Source organism: Palaemon carinicauda, chromosome 13 (assembly GCF_036898095.1).
Source record: "Palaemon carinicauda isolate YSFRI2023 chromosome 13, ASM3689809v2, whole genome shotgun sequence".
Lineage (NCBI taxonomy): Eukaryota > Metazoa > Arthropoda > Malacostraca > Decapoda > Palaemonidae > Palaemon > Palaemon carinicauda.
In genome coordinates this window covers 76,461,970-76,476,969 of record NC_090737.1, presented here as the reverse complement: position 1 = coordinate 76,476,969, position 15,000 = coordinate 76,461,970, and the positions used below count along the sequence as shown (strand labels likewise).

Genomic DNA, 15,000 nt, shown 5'->3' with positions numbered 1-15,000 from the left:
CTGTGTACAGCCAAATATCAACCTATCCTCTTGTACCTCTAGTACGCATACAATAACACAATTAATTCTGTTTGGCAGAACAATATAAAATTTGGAAATGCTCCAGTTCCCATATCTCCCTTACTCTCATAGCGTTTCAAACCTCCCATGATGAGTTGAATAATTCATACAAGGATGAACTCTCATCGAGCATCTAATTAGGATTCGAAATGTTCTAATCAATTTTATGTGCAGGAACATTATTAAAGATTAATGATTTACATTTAATCAGTCCTGTTTAGAAGCCACGATTACATACGTTTTTGAGAAACATTAAACGAATTCAATCTTGGCGCACTATGCATTTCGGAAAACTTAACCAGAAGAAAGATGAACGGTGTTTAATCAAGGCACTAAATGATACTCATTTTCCGTGGGTTTACCACCTACTCACAGCTTTCACTTGTCAAGAAGATTTGCTCTCAAATCTAACAGCATACTGTATATACAGACATATATATATATATATATATATATATATATATATATATATATATATATATATATATATATATATATATATATGTATGTTTATGTACAGATATATATAAAAATATATTCTTATATATATATATATATATATATATATATATATATATATATATATATATATATATATATATATATATATATTTGCACATATATATACACACATATTTGCATTATATATATACATATATATAAATATATGTATATATATATATATATATATATATATATATATATATATATATATATATATATATATATTTATACATATGCTGTATATATATCCCTTCTCTTAGTTGAAGGGAACGCATCAGTAGAATTGTACCTTCTGCTTTTCTGAAAGTCTTTAGAAATTATAGTGCCATTCGACACCAGTGCTTAGTCATAGCTGATCCTAACAAAGTAAACACACACACACATATATATATATATATATATATATATATATATATATATATATATATATATATATATATATATATATATATATATATATATACATATGTTATAGTGAAAACGTGTAATTAGTGAGTGACTTCATCATATCACTAAAATTTTCAGTGAATGCATGTAATCACTGTGAGCGTTAATGATTATATGTAATCAGTGAAAATTCCAGTGATTACATAAAATCACTGTAATTTGAGGCTATCTGTTACACAAATTCACCGTTGACATTTCAGTGAAAATGTGTAATATTTCCCCCCCCCGCAAAATATCAATATGGTTTTTGTTTTATTTACCTATCATCATAGACAGATGAGAATCCTTAATATGCATAATATATAACTGTTATGGACATAAAAAAAAAAAACATTTTTAATACTGCATTATAAACATGGCACCTAAAAAAATTATTCTTATATACTTCATAAATCGTTATTAATAGCATAGTAAATGTAATTGTCTTTTGATGCCTTGTAATTCAGAGCATCACTGCTTTATAGAGGCCAATAATATGAATACCTCAAGCTAGTTATTTAATGATTATCAAATTTGATTAATTTACAGGAATCAAATACTAAATATGTTATCCACCCCAAGACTAAACCTGAAGAACAGGGCTTGTTTTGAAATACATTGCCTTTTCTTGAGCAGCTAAATAGTCAATCGTAATAACCACGAGAGTGGTGCTTTCCCTGTGGTTCGAGTTTGCGGAGTAGTTAAATAGCCAATCGTAATAACTACCAGAGTCTATTATTTTCTGTGTGCTCTGAGTCTACTGAAAATTTATATAGCTAATCATAAAAACAAACATCGTCAACTGTTTTCCTTGTGATTCAAGTTTGCTTAGTAGCTCAAGAGATAATAGTGATAACAACAGGAGTCTAATGTCTTCCCTGTGCTTCAAGTTTACTAAGTAACTAAATGGCCAATCGTAATAGCCACCGGAGTCTACTATATTCCCTGTCCCTCGAGTTTGCTAAGTAGCTAAATAGCCAGTCTCAATAACCACCGTAGTCTATTGTCTTCCCTTTGCTTCAAGTTTACTTAGTGACTAAATGGCCAATCATAATAACCACCAGAGTCTACTATTTTCCCTGTCCCTCGCGTTTGCTAAGTACGTAAATAGCCACTCTCAATAATCACCGAAGTCTATTGTGTCTCCTGTGCTTCAAGTTTACTAAGTAACTAAATAGCCAGTCGTAATAACCATCGGTATCTACTATTTTCCCTGTCTCTCGCGTTTGCTAAGTAGCTAAATAGCCAGTCTCAATAACCACCGGAGTCTATTGTCTTTCCCGTGCTTCAAGTTAAACTAAGTAACTAAATGGCCAATCGTAATAACCACTGGAGTCTACTATTTTTCCTGTCCCTCGAGTTTGCTAAGTAGCTAAACCGCCAATCTTAATAACCACCGGAGTCTATTGTCTTTCCTGTACTTCAAGTTTACTAAGTAACTAAATGGCCAATCATAATAACCATCGGAGTCTACTATTTTCCCTGTCCCTCGTGTTTTATGAGTAGTTGAATAGCTAGTCACAGTAACCACCGGAGTCTATTGTCTTTCCTGTACTTCAAGTTTACTAAGTAACTAAATGGTCAACCGTAATATTCCAATGGAATCTACTATTTACCCTGTCATTTAAGTTTACTGTGTACCTAAATAGCCAATCGTAATAACCACCGGAATCTACTGTTTTCCCTGTCCCTCGAGTTTGCTGAGTAGCTAAATAGCCAGTTGTAATAACCACCTGAGTCTATTGTCTTTCCTGTGCTTCAAGTTTACTAAGTAACTAAATAGCCAATCGTAATGATTACCGGAGTTTACCATTTTCCTTGTCTCTCAGGTCTGCTGAGTAACTAAATGGCCAATCATAATAACCATCGGAGTCTAATATTTTCCCTGTCCCTCGAGTTTGCTGAGTAACTAAATAGCCCGTCACAGTAACCACCGGAGTCTATTGTCTTTCCTGTGCTTCAAGTTTACTTAGTGACTAAATGGCTAATCGTAATAACCACCAGATTCTACTATTTTTCCTGTCCCTCGCGTTTTCTAAGTAGCTAAATAGCCAGTCTTAGTAACCACCGGAGTCTATTGTCTTTCCTGTGCTTCAAGTTTACTAAGTAACTAAATGGCCAATCGTAATAACCAACGGAGTCTACTATTTACCCTGTCATTTATGTTTGCTGTTTAACTAAATAGCCAATCGTAATAACCACCGGAATCTACTGTTTTCCCTGTCCCTCGAGTTTGCTGAGTAGCTAAATAGCCAGGTGTTATAACCACCGGAGTCTATTGTCTTTCCTGTGCTTCAAGTTTACTAAGTAACTAAATAGCCAATCGTAATATTCACCGGAGTTTACCATTTTCCTTGTCTCTCAGGTCTGCTGAGTAACTAAATAGCTAATCATAAAAACCATCGGAGTCTAATATTTTCCCTGTCCCTCGAGTTTGCTGAGTAACTAAATAACCAATCATGATAACCACCGGAGTCTACTATTTTCAGTGTCCCTCGAGTTTTCTGAGTAGGTAAACAGCCAGTTGTAATAACCACCGTAGTTTATTGTCTTTCTTGTGCTTCAAATTTACTTAGTAACTAAATGGCCAATCGTAATAACCACCGGGGTCTACAATTTTCCCTGTCCCTCGAGTTTGCTGAGTAGCTAAATAACCAGTTGCAATAACCACCGTAGTCAATTGTCTTTCTTGTGCTTCAAGTTTACTAAGTAATGGCCAATCGTAATTATTATTATTATTATTATTATTATTATTATTATTATTATTATTATTATTATTATTATTATTATTATTATTACTTGCTAAGCTGCAACGTAGTTGGAGAAGTAGAATGCTATAAAACCAGGGGCTCAAACAGGGAAAATAGCCCAGTGCGGAAAGGAAACAATGGAAAATAGAATATTTTAAGAACAGTAAGAACATTGAAATAAATGTTTCCTGCATAAACTATAAAATTTTTATAATTATTATTATTATTATTATTATTATTATTATTATTATTATTATTATTATTATTAGCTAAGTAGCACAAGGTTTCGTCGTTCACCCTATCCTATGCATAGGTTGATCTCATAAAATAAAAATCCATTATTTAGAATTCCTACACATGGATAATTCTTTATCAAGATAATTTAACCAAATTTGTGGTTGTCAATGCATTGACATCGAAGCAAGCAGCTTAAGTGGCATATATGTACCATTGGATCCCTCTCTCGTTACGGTTTAATTTCCCTTTGCCTACACACTCACACATCGAATAGTCTGGCCTATTCTTTACATATTTTCCTCTGACCTCATACACCTGACAACACTGAGATTACCAAATAATTCTTCTTACTGCACTGTAATTGTTCAGTGGCCACTTTCCTCTTTGTAAGGATAGAAGAGACTCTTTAGTTACGGTAAGCAGCTCTTCTAGGAGAAGGACACTACAAAATCAAACCAATGTTCGTTAATCTTGGGTAGTGCTATAGCCTCTGTACCATGGTCTTCCACTGACTTGGGTTAGAGTTCTCTTGCTTATGGGTACACTCGGGCGCACTGTTCTATCTTGTATCTTATTTTTCTTCCTCTTGATTTATTAAATATTTTATAGTTTATAAAGTGATATCTATTTTAATACTATTGCTCTTCTTAAAATATTTTATCATTCATTGTTTCCTTTCCTCTCTGAGCTATTTTCCCTGTTGGAGCCCCTGGGCTTATAGCACCCTGCTTTTCTAACAATGGTTGTAGCTTAGCAAGTAATAATAATAATAATAATAATAATAATAATAATAATAATAATAATAATAATAATAATGATAATAATAATAATAATAGAGATTCATCTTCTCTTCAGAACTCCATCCACTCTGTAAGGCAGTAACTGTAGGGAATTCACTACAGAAATTATTACTGAGCTAAAATCCATGGGGAAAAATCAAGTTACTATTCAAGGAAAACCATGCCACCCACAAAGACAGGAATCCTTAGAACGTGGGAATAGTGACATCAAGAATTTGTTTGTTCCCTGGATGGGTAATAACGACACTAAATTAATGCAGCTCTAGAAAAACTCCAGCTTAAATGCTGGTATTAATCTGGCACCGTACACGCAAAGTCTGGCTGAGATGTCAAAGTTAGATTAACTTCTTCCACCATCCCTAACGATGCGAGCATGCTAACTGAAGAAGACTATTAATAGTATAATAGATTATGGTGATTGAACATTAAACACCACCACATCATAATTAATAAAATTGCATAATATACCGATGATATATTAAGCATAAAATTCCATCAATGCAACTGACATCGTTCAATGATTTCATGTAACCACTGATCCACACTTTTAGTGATTACATGTACTCACTAACGGTCACAGTGATTAAACGAATTCACTGAAAACTTTAGTGATTTCAAGAAATCACTGATTACACGTTTTCGCTGTAATACATACATACATACATACACGCACACACACACACACACACACATATATATATATATATATATATATATATATATAAATATATATATATATATATATATATATATATATATATATATATATATATATATATATATATATATATATATATATATATGCATACATACATATATATGCGATTGTGTGTGTACTGTATGTATTTATGTGTATAAACATACGTACATGTACACATACCTAGATTTACACTTTCCACAATCATAATACAATATGTTTCTTTTCAAAATGGAAAAGTAGAAGGGTAATAAACTGTGCAAAACTAAAGTGGATTGGAACGCCATATCAGTTCAATAAAGTTTCGTGTAATGTAAATTTTCTAAATGAAAGAGATGCTTGAAAATGAGTAGGGTACCGATGAAAGTTTTCTTAAAGTTTGAACCGTGAAACTTATCGTAACACCAAGGATCAAGCTTTCAGACAAATGAAATATAAAAATATAAGCTATTTCCACTACCAAACATAAAAAATTTAAAATATTCAGGATGATTATCTAAATTGAGCTAATACTAAATATTAATTATGGATAATAATACAAGACCCAAATTCACTAGCGTACAATCGGGGGAAACTATTAAATTCCATGAAATTGAAATATGAAGCTTTTGAAAGACCACTAATTTATCGAATGAATTAAGTTAAGGCCTTTGCAATCATTTAGAAACATATGCAGCGAATATATTTACATATATATCATACACATACATATATGATATATATGATTAGATCCAATTTAAACAACGCCAAAATACACCATGGGGGACCAGATAAGGAAATCATAGGTCAACAAACATAGGACGATAGTCCATCATTTTTGTTTACGGGTATTATATCTACAGGTTGTATTGTCCTGTAGGTGAGAGGATGAGAGTGAATTGCGTTATGGAAAAGTCCAATAATAGTACTTTATAAAGTACTAAGGTTGCATTCTGAATGCACATAGCAAAACATATCCATTTGTAAATATGAAAAAAGAGGATTAAAGAAGACTATAATAACAATAATACACAGGAGAGGAAAGAAGAGGAAAGACTTTTTACTTTAGAAGGGAATAAATACTTTCAACTGGTAACTTACCTTGATGCACATGCATAGTGAGAATGGGAAGGTAGCGATGATAAGAAGGTAGGATACGATGGTGAGAATAATAGCGCAGCATCCAGGGCCCTCAGGGTTAGCTGTCAGGAGGGAAGGCAATAGAAAAACACACATTAATGACATTCATTCAATTCTTTTCTCTTTTTTATAGATTGTGTTTTAGGGATTTTCAAAGTGTTCTTTTTATGAAGTCATACCTATTCTTATCAGTTTCTTTTGAATTTTAGCATGGAGAGTAATATTTGCCTGATTAATAAAAAAAAATGCTTACTATTACAGCTCTATTGTTTTGAAACACGTGGAAACATGGTGAAAACATTCGATTTAAAATAATGTTCTTTGCTTTTATAGAATGCCTAACCATATCCCTTAGACAAAGTAATCGTCTAAACATCAAACCTCAGGAGTTATGATTTTAAATCACTTTGTTTTCGTTGCAAATATTCATTTACACACACACACACACACACACGCACACACACACATATATGTATATATATATATATATATATATATATATATATATATATATATATATATATATATATATATATATATATATATATGCATATCTACATGCAGTACACACAAACAAACACGTACACAAACATATATATATATATATATATATATATATATATATATATATATATATATATATATATATATATATATATATATGTATATATATATATATATATATATATATATATATATATATATATATATATTTATATATATATATATATATACATATATATATTTATATGTATATATATAAATATAAATGCATATATATATATATATATATATATATATATATATATATATATATATATATATATATATATATATATATATATATATATATACACAGTATATGCAAGTGCGCACGTATGCAATTATACTATAAAACCAAGGATTGCAATGATTATTGTGTTACCTCTCTGTATCAGAAAATGAATAACGTAATTCTATTACAGGGGATGACTAGGCCGTCAGCACTATTTTATTAAAATGGCCTGAAACAAAGTGATTTCACAATTTTTGGTATTTTTTTTTTTTTAAGATATGATTTATTCATACAATGAAATCTAATGTTCTATTTACATATATAAATGCCCGGAATAGAAAATAAGTAATAAATCCTAGCTGCCTGACTGGACCATTTCCAGTTATTATAAGCAAAATGACTCCATACTGTAAGTAAGAAAAACAGCCATAAAAGGGACTAAACTTGCTATGTATATATATATATATATATATATATATATATATATATATATATATATATATATATATATATATATATTATATGTGTGTGTATGTATATATGTACATACAAAAATTCTACTACTGATAATAATAATAATAATAATAATAATAATAATAATAATAATAATAATAATAATAATAATAATAATAATAATAAAGAACAAAGTATCAACTACAAATATTAAAAAGGTATATGCAATACATTTGAGTAAAAACTAAGAAGATAAAACGTTTAAAGTGTGGAGAGAGAGAGAGAGAGAGAGAGAGAGAGAGAGAGAGAGAGAGAGAGAGAGAGAGAGAGAGAGAGAGAGAGAGAGAGGGGTAGGAACAAATAAGAATAGAGACAAAAAGGTAAAAAAAATTGTCTGTTCAAGACATTGAAATTAAAAGTTTATTTCACATTTCTACTAACCAACAGATAAGTAAAAAAGAAAAAGAATAAATATAAAATTGGAATAAAATGCATAACCATGAAGTCAAAAAGGAAAAAAAAAGGAACACATTCTTACAATAAACTTGAAAGGTAAAATTTAAAAAAGAAAAGGATATTCTTCTTATAAACAGTTTTAAAACATCATGTTAATGTAAACTCAGACTGAAAGATTTTAATAATTTCACTATTATATCTAAGACCTTTAACAATTGATTCTTTTATATTTTCAAAACAATAGAAAAGAAAAATGCATACTTACCAATACATGCATACTATGAGACCATGCACTATTCATTATATCGCGTATGTGTTTATGGCGTCAAACCTTCATGAAACTTCCATGCAATCATTTCAAGCAGCATAAACATTAAATTCTCATAGAGCCAAATTATATGAAAAATTAACACTTATTTGTACAAAATACACTTACAAACATACATACATACAAACACATACGCATTAATACGCAAATATGTATATATACATATAAGATGAATAAATCATTTAATATATGTATTATATATAAATGCAAAAATGACTACCTTTAAATGTATTTGTGAAAACCCTACTTACAAGTACACAGACTTATTTTCACAAGGAAGAATGTCCCTATAAAATAATCATATAGGACCGACAATTCATAATAACTTCCCCAATTCTTATTCATGCGAGAAAAACAACGAAGTAACATGTGTATGAAATGATTATTGCACATGAGGGAACCGATAGCCCAGTTTAAACACGCTCCCTACACCCAGAGGCCAGTGATACGACGAATTCAGTAAATAACCAATGCTCATGGCCCTCGCTTCAATTTGTTTATTCTTGGTTATCAGGTGTGAAGCGCTATCTCTCATAACCAACACCAATTTGACACATCAAATAAATCAGAGAAGAATTCACGTCTCTTTCACCAATGTTTCAATGAGTGTGCAAACACGCATCATGCCTAACATATCACACACAAACAGGGCAGCTACAAAAAGAGAAAATGGAAAAGGAAAAAAATACGATAAACAAGACTCCATAATCAGACTTTCCCCTTTGAAAAAAAAAAAAATCAACCACTGCACATTTTAATTAAAGCCTCAACACTAGAGCACCTGATGCCACCCCGACAATGGACGTAGTTTCATCAATGACGATATTAACTATGATAAAACGGTGTAATCATCCGATTCAAATACGTTCGTTATCGTACACGAACACCTGAAAAAAAGAAGGAGGTACAAGTTCATGAGAGAGAGAGAGAGAGAGAGAGAGAGAGAGAGAGAGAGAGAGAGAGAGAGAGAGAGAGAGAGAGAGTTTGTGTATGTGAACATGTTTGAAATTTATTTAAACAATAGAAATGCGAACGGAACGACTTTATTGAAAGCATTTTACTGAAATTCACGCTTAATTTGTCTTCGTTATATGTTCTCAAATATGAAAATACTTTACATGAAATAACAATATTACTCCCTTTTCATTTAAAGGATTCAGTGTGATGAATTCTAAATAGGCAAAATTTGAGCGACTCTTTTGAAAATTAATTTTTAATATTCTCCGGCAATGAAAATGATAGTGTGCACTTGAAGTTTGCTGTATAACTTTCCCAAAGAAGAGATTTCATATAACCTATGGCCCTATTTCTTTCTCCAATGAATATCTTCCATTCATATATATATATATATATATATATATATATATATATATATATATATATATATATATATATATATATATATATATATAGCATATAAATGTATATATATACATATATATATATATATATATATATATATATATATATATATATATATATATATATATATATATACACGGCTACTAAAATATGACAGATAATTCAAGAAATAAAAGTATGGATTCTTCAAATTCCAAGAAATCTTAAACCATATTAATACAATCTTGATTAAACTACTGTAGTTAATGATTGGCATTCATCTCTCGGACTGGTCGCTTTTCTTATCCTTATCAAGCGAATCTTGCAATTTTGAGAAAGATAATTTATACAAACTGAGAAAAAAGAAAACAACCAAAACGAATATTTCGTTTTAATTAAAAGACGGACTGGAATTCTTATCAAAAGATATGTCCGGGAACAAGTCAAGCATCTCTCTCTCTCTCTCTCTCTCTCTCTCTCTCTCTCTCTCTCTCTCTCTCTCTCTCTCTCTCTCTCTCTCTCCGAGTAATGGGTTGGGTGGGAGGGGTGCTAAAGCCAGATCTGATCTAAACATCTATACGGTTTTCATTATTTTGACGGTCACGTTTCTCTTCTACCCGAGCTTAAGCTCAAAAGACTCTTTGATCTCATTTTCGTTTCATTTCGTTTCTACATTTGATCAAAGAACGTTCTCTGCCTCCTTGTTAGATGGATAGAGGACTGCGCTCGTTCGTGTATGTTAGTCTGTATGAGAGAGAGAGAGAGAGAGAGAGAGAGAGAGAGAGAGAGAGAGAGAGAGAGAGAGAGAGAGAGAGAGAGAGAGAGAGAGAGAGTTCCACGATTCACGGCTTCACTTTCAAGCAGATATAATCACCGTTACTGGTTTCATAAGAAAAAATGCGGTGTTTTGCACGGATCATACGTAGAACTGCAAATGATTGAGTGATTTAGTATTATTTTCTTAAATTTATTCTCGCAAGAAATCATATGCACAGTTTAAAAAAGAGCAAGTTGTAGCATTCAGAAACAGTGAATTCACTTCCAAAGGAATAATCATATTCTTTAGCTTACGTCTATATAATATTACGAAAGCCAGCCGACCAAAACCACCTTTCCTTTTGTCTTGTTAGGTAACAGAGTTTTGTCGAAAATGTGATTTCTGTTAGCATCATGAAGATGAAAAACTAAAGAATGGCATCAGAAGAAGTTTACCCAATACGACTCTTCGCTGTGGGACAGAGAAATGAAAAGGGTCGGTTTCAAACGAAGTTACCCAATCCATGTTTACAACTATAGGAATCGAGATTGATGATACCGCAAGAAAGAAAAAGCATCCATCAGTCTGATTGACAATCCGACCCCCCCCCCCCCCATCTCTCTCTTTCTATAGCTTTTTGTCTGCTCTCTATAAATTCAAGATTTATACCAATGCCATTCTAAATGCATATGGCTATATATTAGAGAGAAAGAGGAGAAATTAAAGAAGTGTTAAGGAAGTACAAAAAGGGATGAAAAATCTTTATGATAATTGGATGAAAAATAAGAATTGGAACACTTAAAAAATCAAAGAGAAATTAATGTAAATTATGAAGAAACCAAAGGAAAAGAAAGGAACATAAAAAAGTAGCAGAATTCGTGAGAAGAATTAGTTCGGATAGAGAAGAATAAAACAAAATTTATGAAGAATCCAATATGGAAGGAAAAGAGGAAAAAAAACTTGAAAAGTAAATAGTATCATGGATGAAGGCAACAGGAAAGTGTGAAAAAAGAGGAAAGTGTAAGAAAACAGTAAAGTGAAGGAAGTATCACGGATTAAAAAACAAACAGGGCATGTAGATAATGAAGGAGACCAAAATGCACCGAAAAAGACGACTAAAATGAAAAAGAGAATCGTCAATGAAGAAAAGCAAAGGGTGAAAGAGGCAAATCTGAGCGGGTAAAGATGCAAGGTCTCAAAAAAGATCTGGTCGTTAAACCCAGTTAATTTGCTAATGGGACTCTCCATTCCTTTTTTTCCTCCTCTCTTTTTGGCTTACTATACATTTAATCAACAGTAATATTCAAGATTTACGGAATAAATTCCGCTAAATTTAGGGAATAGAGTCCACTTGGCAAAATGACTGTTAGCAAAAAGAACACGGAACTTTCTTAACCGAAAATTGAAGACGAAATTTATGTTTTCCATTAAATTTGTTGACCTTTCAATCATCATTTATAGACACTTAATTTAGTGTTATGTACACTCATGACATTTAATTCCCTCTCTCCAAACAAAGGAGCTGGCATATAACTTTATATCCATATGCTCTCAATTCATCCATCGCCCAAGTCCACACCTTATAATAAATCTGAAATAAAATGATATATCAAGGACATACAATAAGACATTATACATATACTTCTATTACAGTGAAATCAACCTTAACGTAGCAACATGGAAACACAGCAAATATATATCACTTTATAAAGCGGATAAAGCAAAGTTGAAGCAAGCATGCGAAGCAAGTCTACAATGGCTAACATACACAACAGATTCTTCAGACTACATACACAGCCATGTAATGTCGAATAGAAGCCATGCAGCCTATCAGCAAATGCTAGAACGATGCAGAACCAGGGGCAATGTATACGACAACAGTATCAACGACAACGGAAAGGATAATGAAGCATCTGCATATCATATGAAGGAGCCAGGTCCAGAAACACATCAGGTCAGCCCGCAGGCCAACTCGTCCGAAGTCTCAGTGCATTTCCTCCTCGTAACGTTGACCTTATTTCAAGGTTACGAGCGAATAGCGCTATGAATTAAGACCTGATTGTGTTTCATACCGGAGGCACTGACTACTGAATGCACACAACAAGTTATCACCATCATCATTTTACTTTTCAAATGAAACCGATCATAAAAATTCCAAGGAGAAAAATTCATATAAAAAGTCATACAAAAATTCTTTCAGTGATACAAAAAGTATCTGAATTAAGTATTAGTAAATATATGTGATATCATCTCTGGGTAGGGAAAAAGAATAGAAGAGCCTATTAACTATTACAAAATGCCAAAAAATAGGTTAACTACTGAAATTTAAGATACGCTTACATATGTCCACCAGAGGGAAAACAAGTGTTTTGTTTTTATCTGATCTGGAAATGAGGTGACGGAAAGGGTGTTGGGTTATAAAACCAAGGATGGGGGATCATTCTTGGAAGTGTTAAATGTCACAATTACAGTTTTCGTAATAATTACTTTGGGTGGGGTGTGGAACAAGGTCTGTTTATGGAAATTTGGAGGGGGCTTATCCCGTCTGTGAGGTGTGGGAATGGGTGATAGAAACATGTAAGTCTTTGATCGTTTGAATTACTTACGAAACATCACGTGTAGCTCGTAGCAGGAGGAAGATTTCCTTGTGGTGTGGTACTCCATGCAAGGGGCCCTAAGATGGAAGACGACGCATACCTTTTTCATATAGCCTGAGTTGTTATTTCAACTTGCACTACAAAACACACTTAGGTGGATGGTTGGAAGTTGGGCGTGTGGGTGGGTGGTGGGGCTTGGGAACTGAGAGGGGTGATGCGTGATAGAAGGGATTATTTTCAAGACACCGTAGAAGACACAGGGGGGGGGGGGAGTGTATGAAGAAAAATGAAAAAATAAAATATGAAAAAAATAAGTCGAAATGAAGTATGAGGAAGGACGTGAAGGGAGGCAGGAAATGCCCAAGAGTGGGTGTTGCTGCTTTTTACTGGGAAATGAAGGAAGTAGTTAGTGCACACGGGTGGGTTATATTTAAATTTATATTTTATATGGAGGTAGGAAGGTGCTTCTATTTTACCGAGAATGGAGGAAGGAGAAAGATCTGTCGGTGAGTGGTGGGTTAGGGTGGGGTGGTACAGGTGTGGTCTATGGTTTAGATGGTTGAGGTGAAAGTGACTTTGATGGATTGAATGAGGAGAAACTGTTGCAATGGAGATCAGCAGATGGTCTGTTAAGGCATCAACTGGCTCAGGGCATAGCGGTATTGGTAAGTCGATTTTGAGAGCTTTGGTGAGAATGGTGCTTTCATAATGCTTTGAATAATAAACAGGGTCAATTCAGAGAGAAGAGTACAAAATAAATACTGCGATCAGGGGACAGAGAATAGGGGAAGGGTTTGCAAGCAAAATTTTCTTTGCCTTACTCTATACTTTTCCAAGATTCATGACTTCAAGATGGAAGAGAATCAAGTAATCAAAAGAGCAGGAACCGATTCGGCATACAAGAAAATTCTTTTTTTCACTGAATATGTAAAAGTTGACACTAGAATATAATTATTTCAATGCTATAATAGAAAAAATAAATTGGGAACAAGACACTAGTACAGTCTAAAGCAATTACTATAATTATGGTAAGTATAATAATAAACCTTAAAATACCTAAAGGTTCTTCTAATTCACGATTCCAAAGGATCACAAGACTTTGAAGAAAGATTCCAAAACACGATTCTCAGGGATTATCTTAAAAGGGAATTATGAATGAACAATTCTTAAAACAATGAATATTGCTGAAAATTTAGGTATCTCCAATGAAGCTACAGAACTGGAAACAGTTTTTAAAAAGGGTGGATAACTTGATTAACTATTTGTTTATGTTTGCCAAGACGTTTTAATGAGAATATTTACAGACAGAAGTATGAGGGTGAGAAGTGGCGATTGATATTAACGAATGGATGTGAGATGAAGGATGATCACAAGATGCTTCTGATGGCACAAAGCAGGGAACAGATGATGGATGAGTGGATGTCCTGTACTTGTATTTTTCTTATGATGGGTTTATGAGGTCTGTTGATGTCTGTACTGTCAATGGATGGCTAATGAGAAGGTTGAACCTAAAAAATAAAGTGTTTTCAAAAGGGGTTAATGATCTCTTTTGAGCTTTTTTTTTTATCGGAAAACTCGGGGATTATTTTCCTCTTCGTTACCTTTTCTAGTTATATTTAACTTCACGAACAATCGGTCTCTCTTTCTCTCTCTCTCTCTATATTTCTTTCTCACTGTTGGCTATTTGAAGCCTTTGGTGA

At 32.6% G+C, this 15,000-nt stretch overlaps 1 protein-coding gene across 6 annotated transcripts in view; it reads right to left on the bottom strand.

Annotated features, from left to right (window-relative positions):
- The window catches only part of LOC137652319 (mechanosensory protein 2-like), a 379,767-nt gene that overhangs the window by 180,329 nt on the left and 184,438 nt on the right, over positions 1-15,000 (bottom strand). For 3 of the 6 annotated variants that reach the window (XM_068385651.1, XM_068385652.1, XM_068385653.1), the window contains 2 exons: positions 13,310-15,000; positions 6,555-6,655 (listed from right to left, as the gene is read on the bottom strand). The exon at positions 13,310-15,000 is cut by the window's right edge and continues 554 nt beyond it. In XM_068385651.1, the coding sequence (XP_068241752.1) occupies positions 6,555-6,655; positions 13,310-13,409 (201 nt within the window). In that variant the 5' untranslated portion in view covers positions 13,410-15,000. The remainder of the gene's footprint in view (positions 1-6,554; positions 6,656-13,309) is intronic. The other 3 variants (XM_068385655.1, XM_068385654.1, XM_068385656.1) reach the window with 2 other exon arrangements.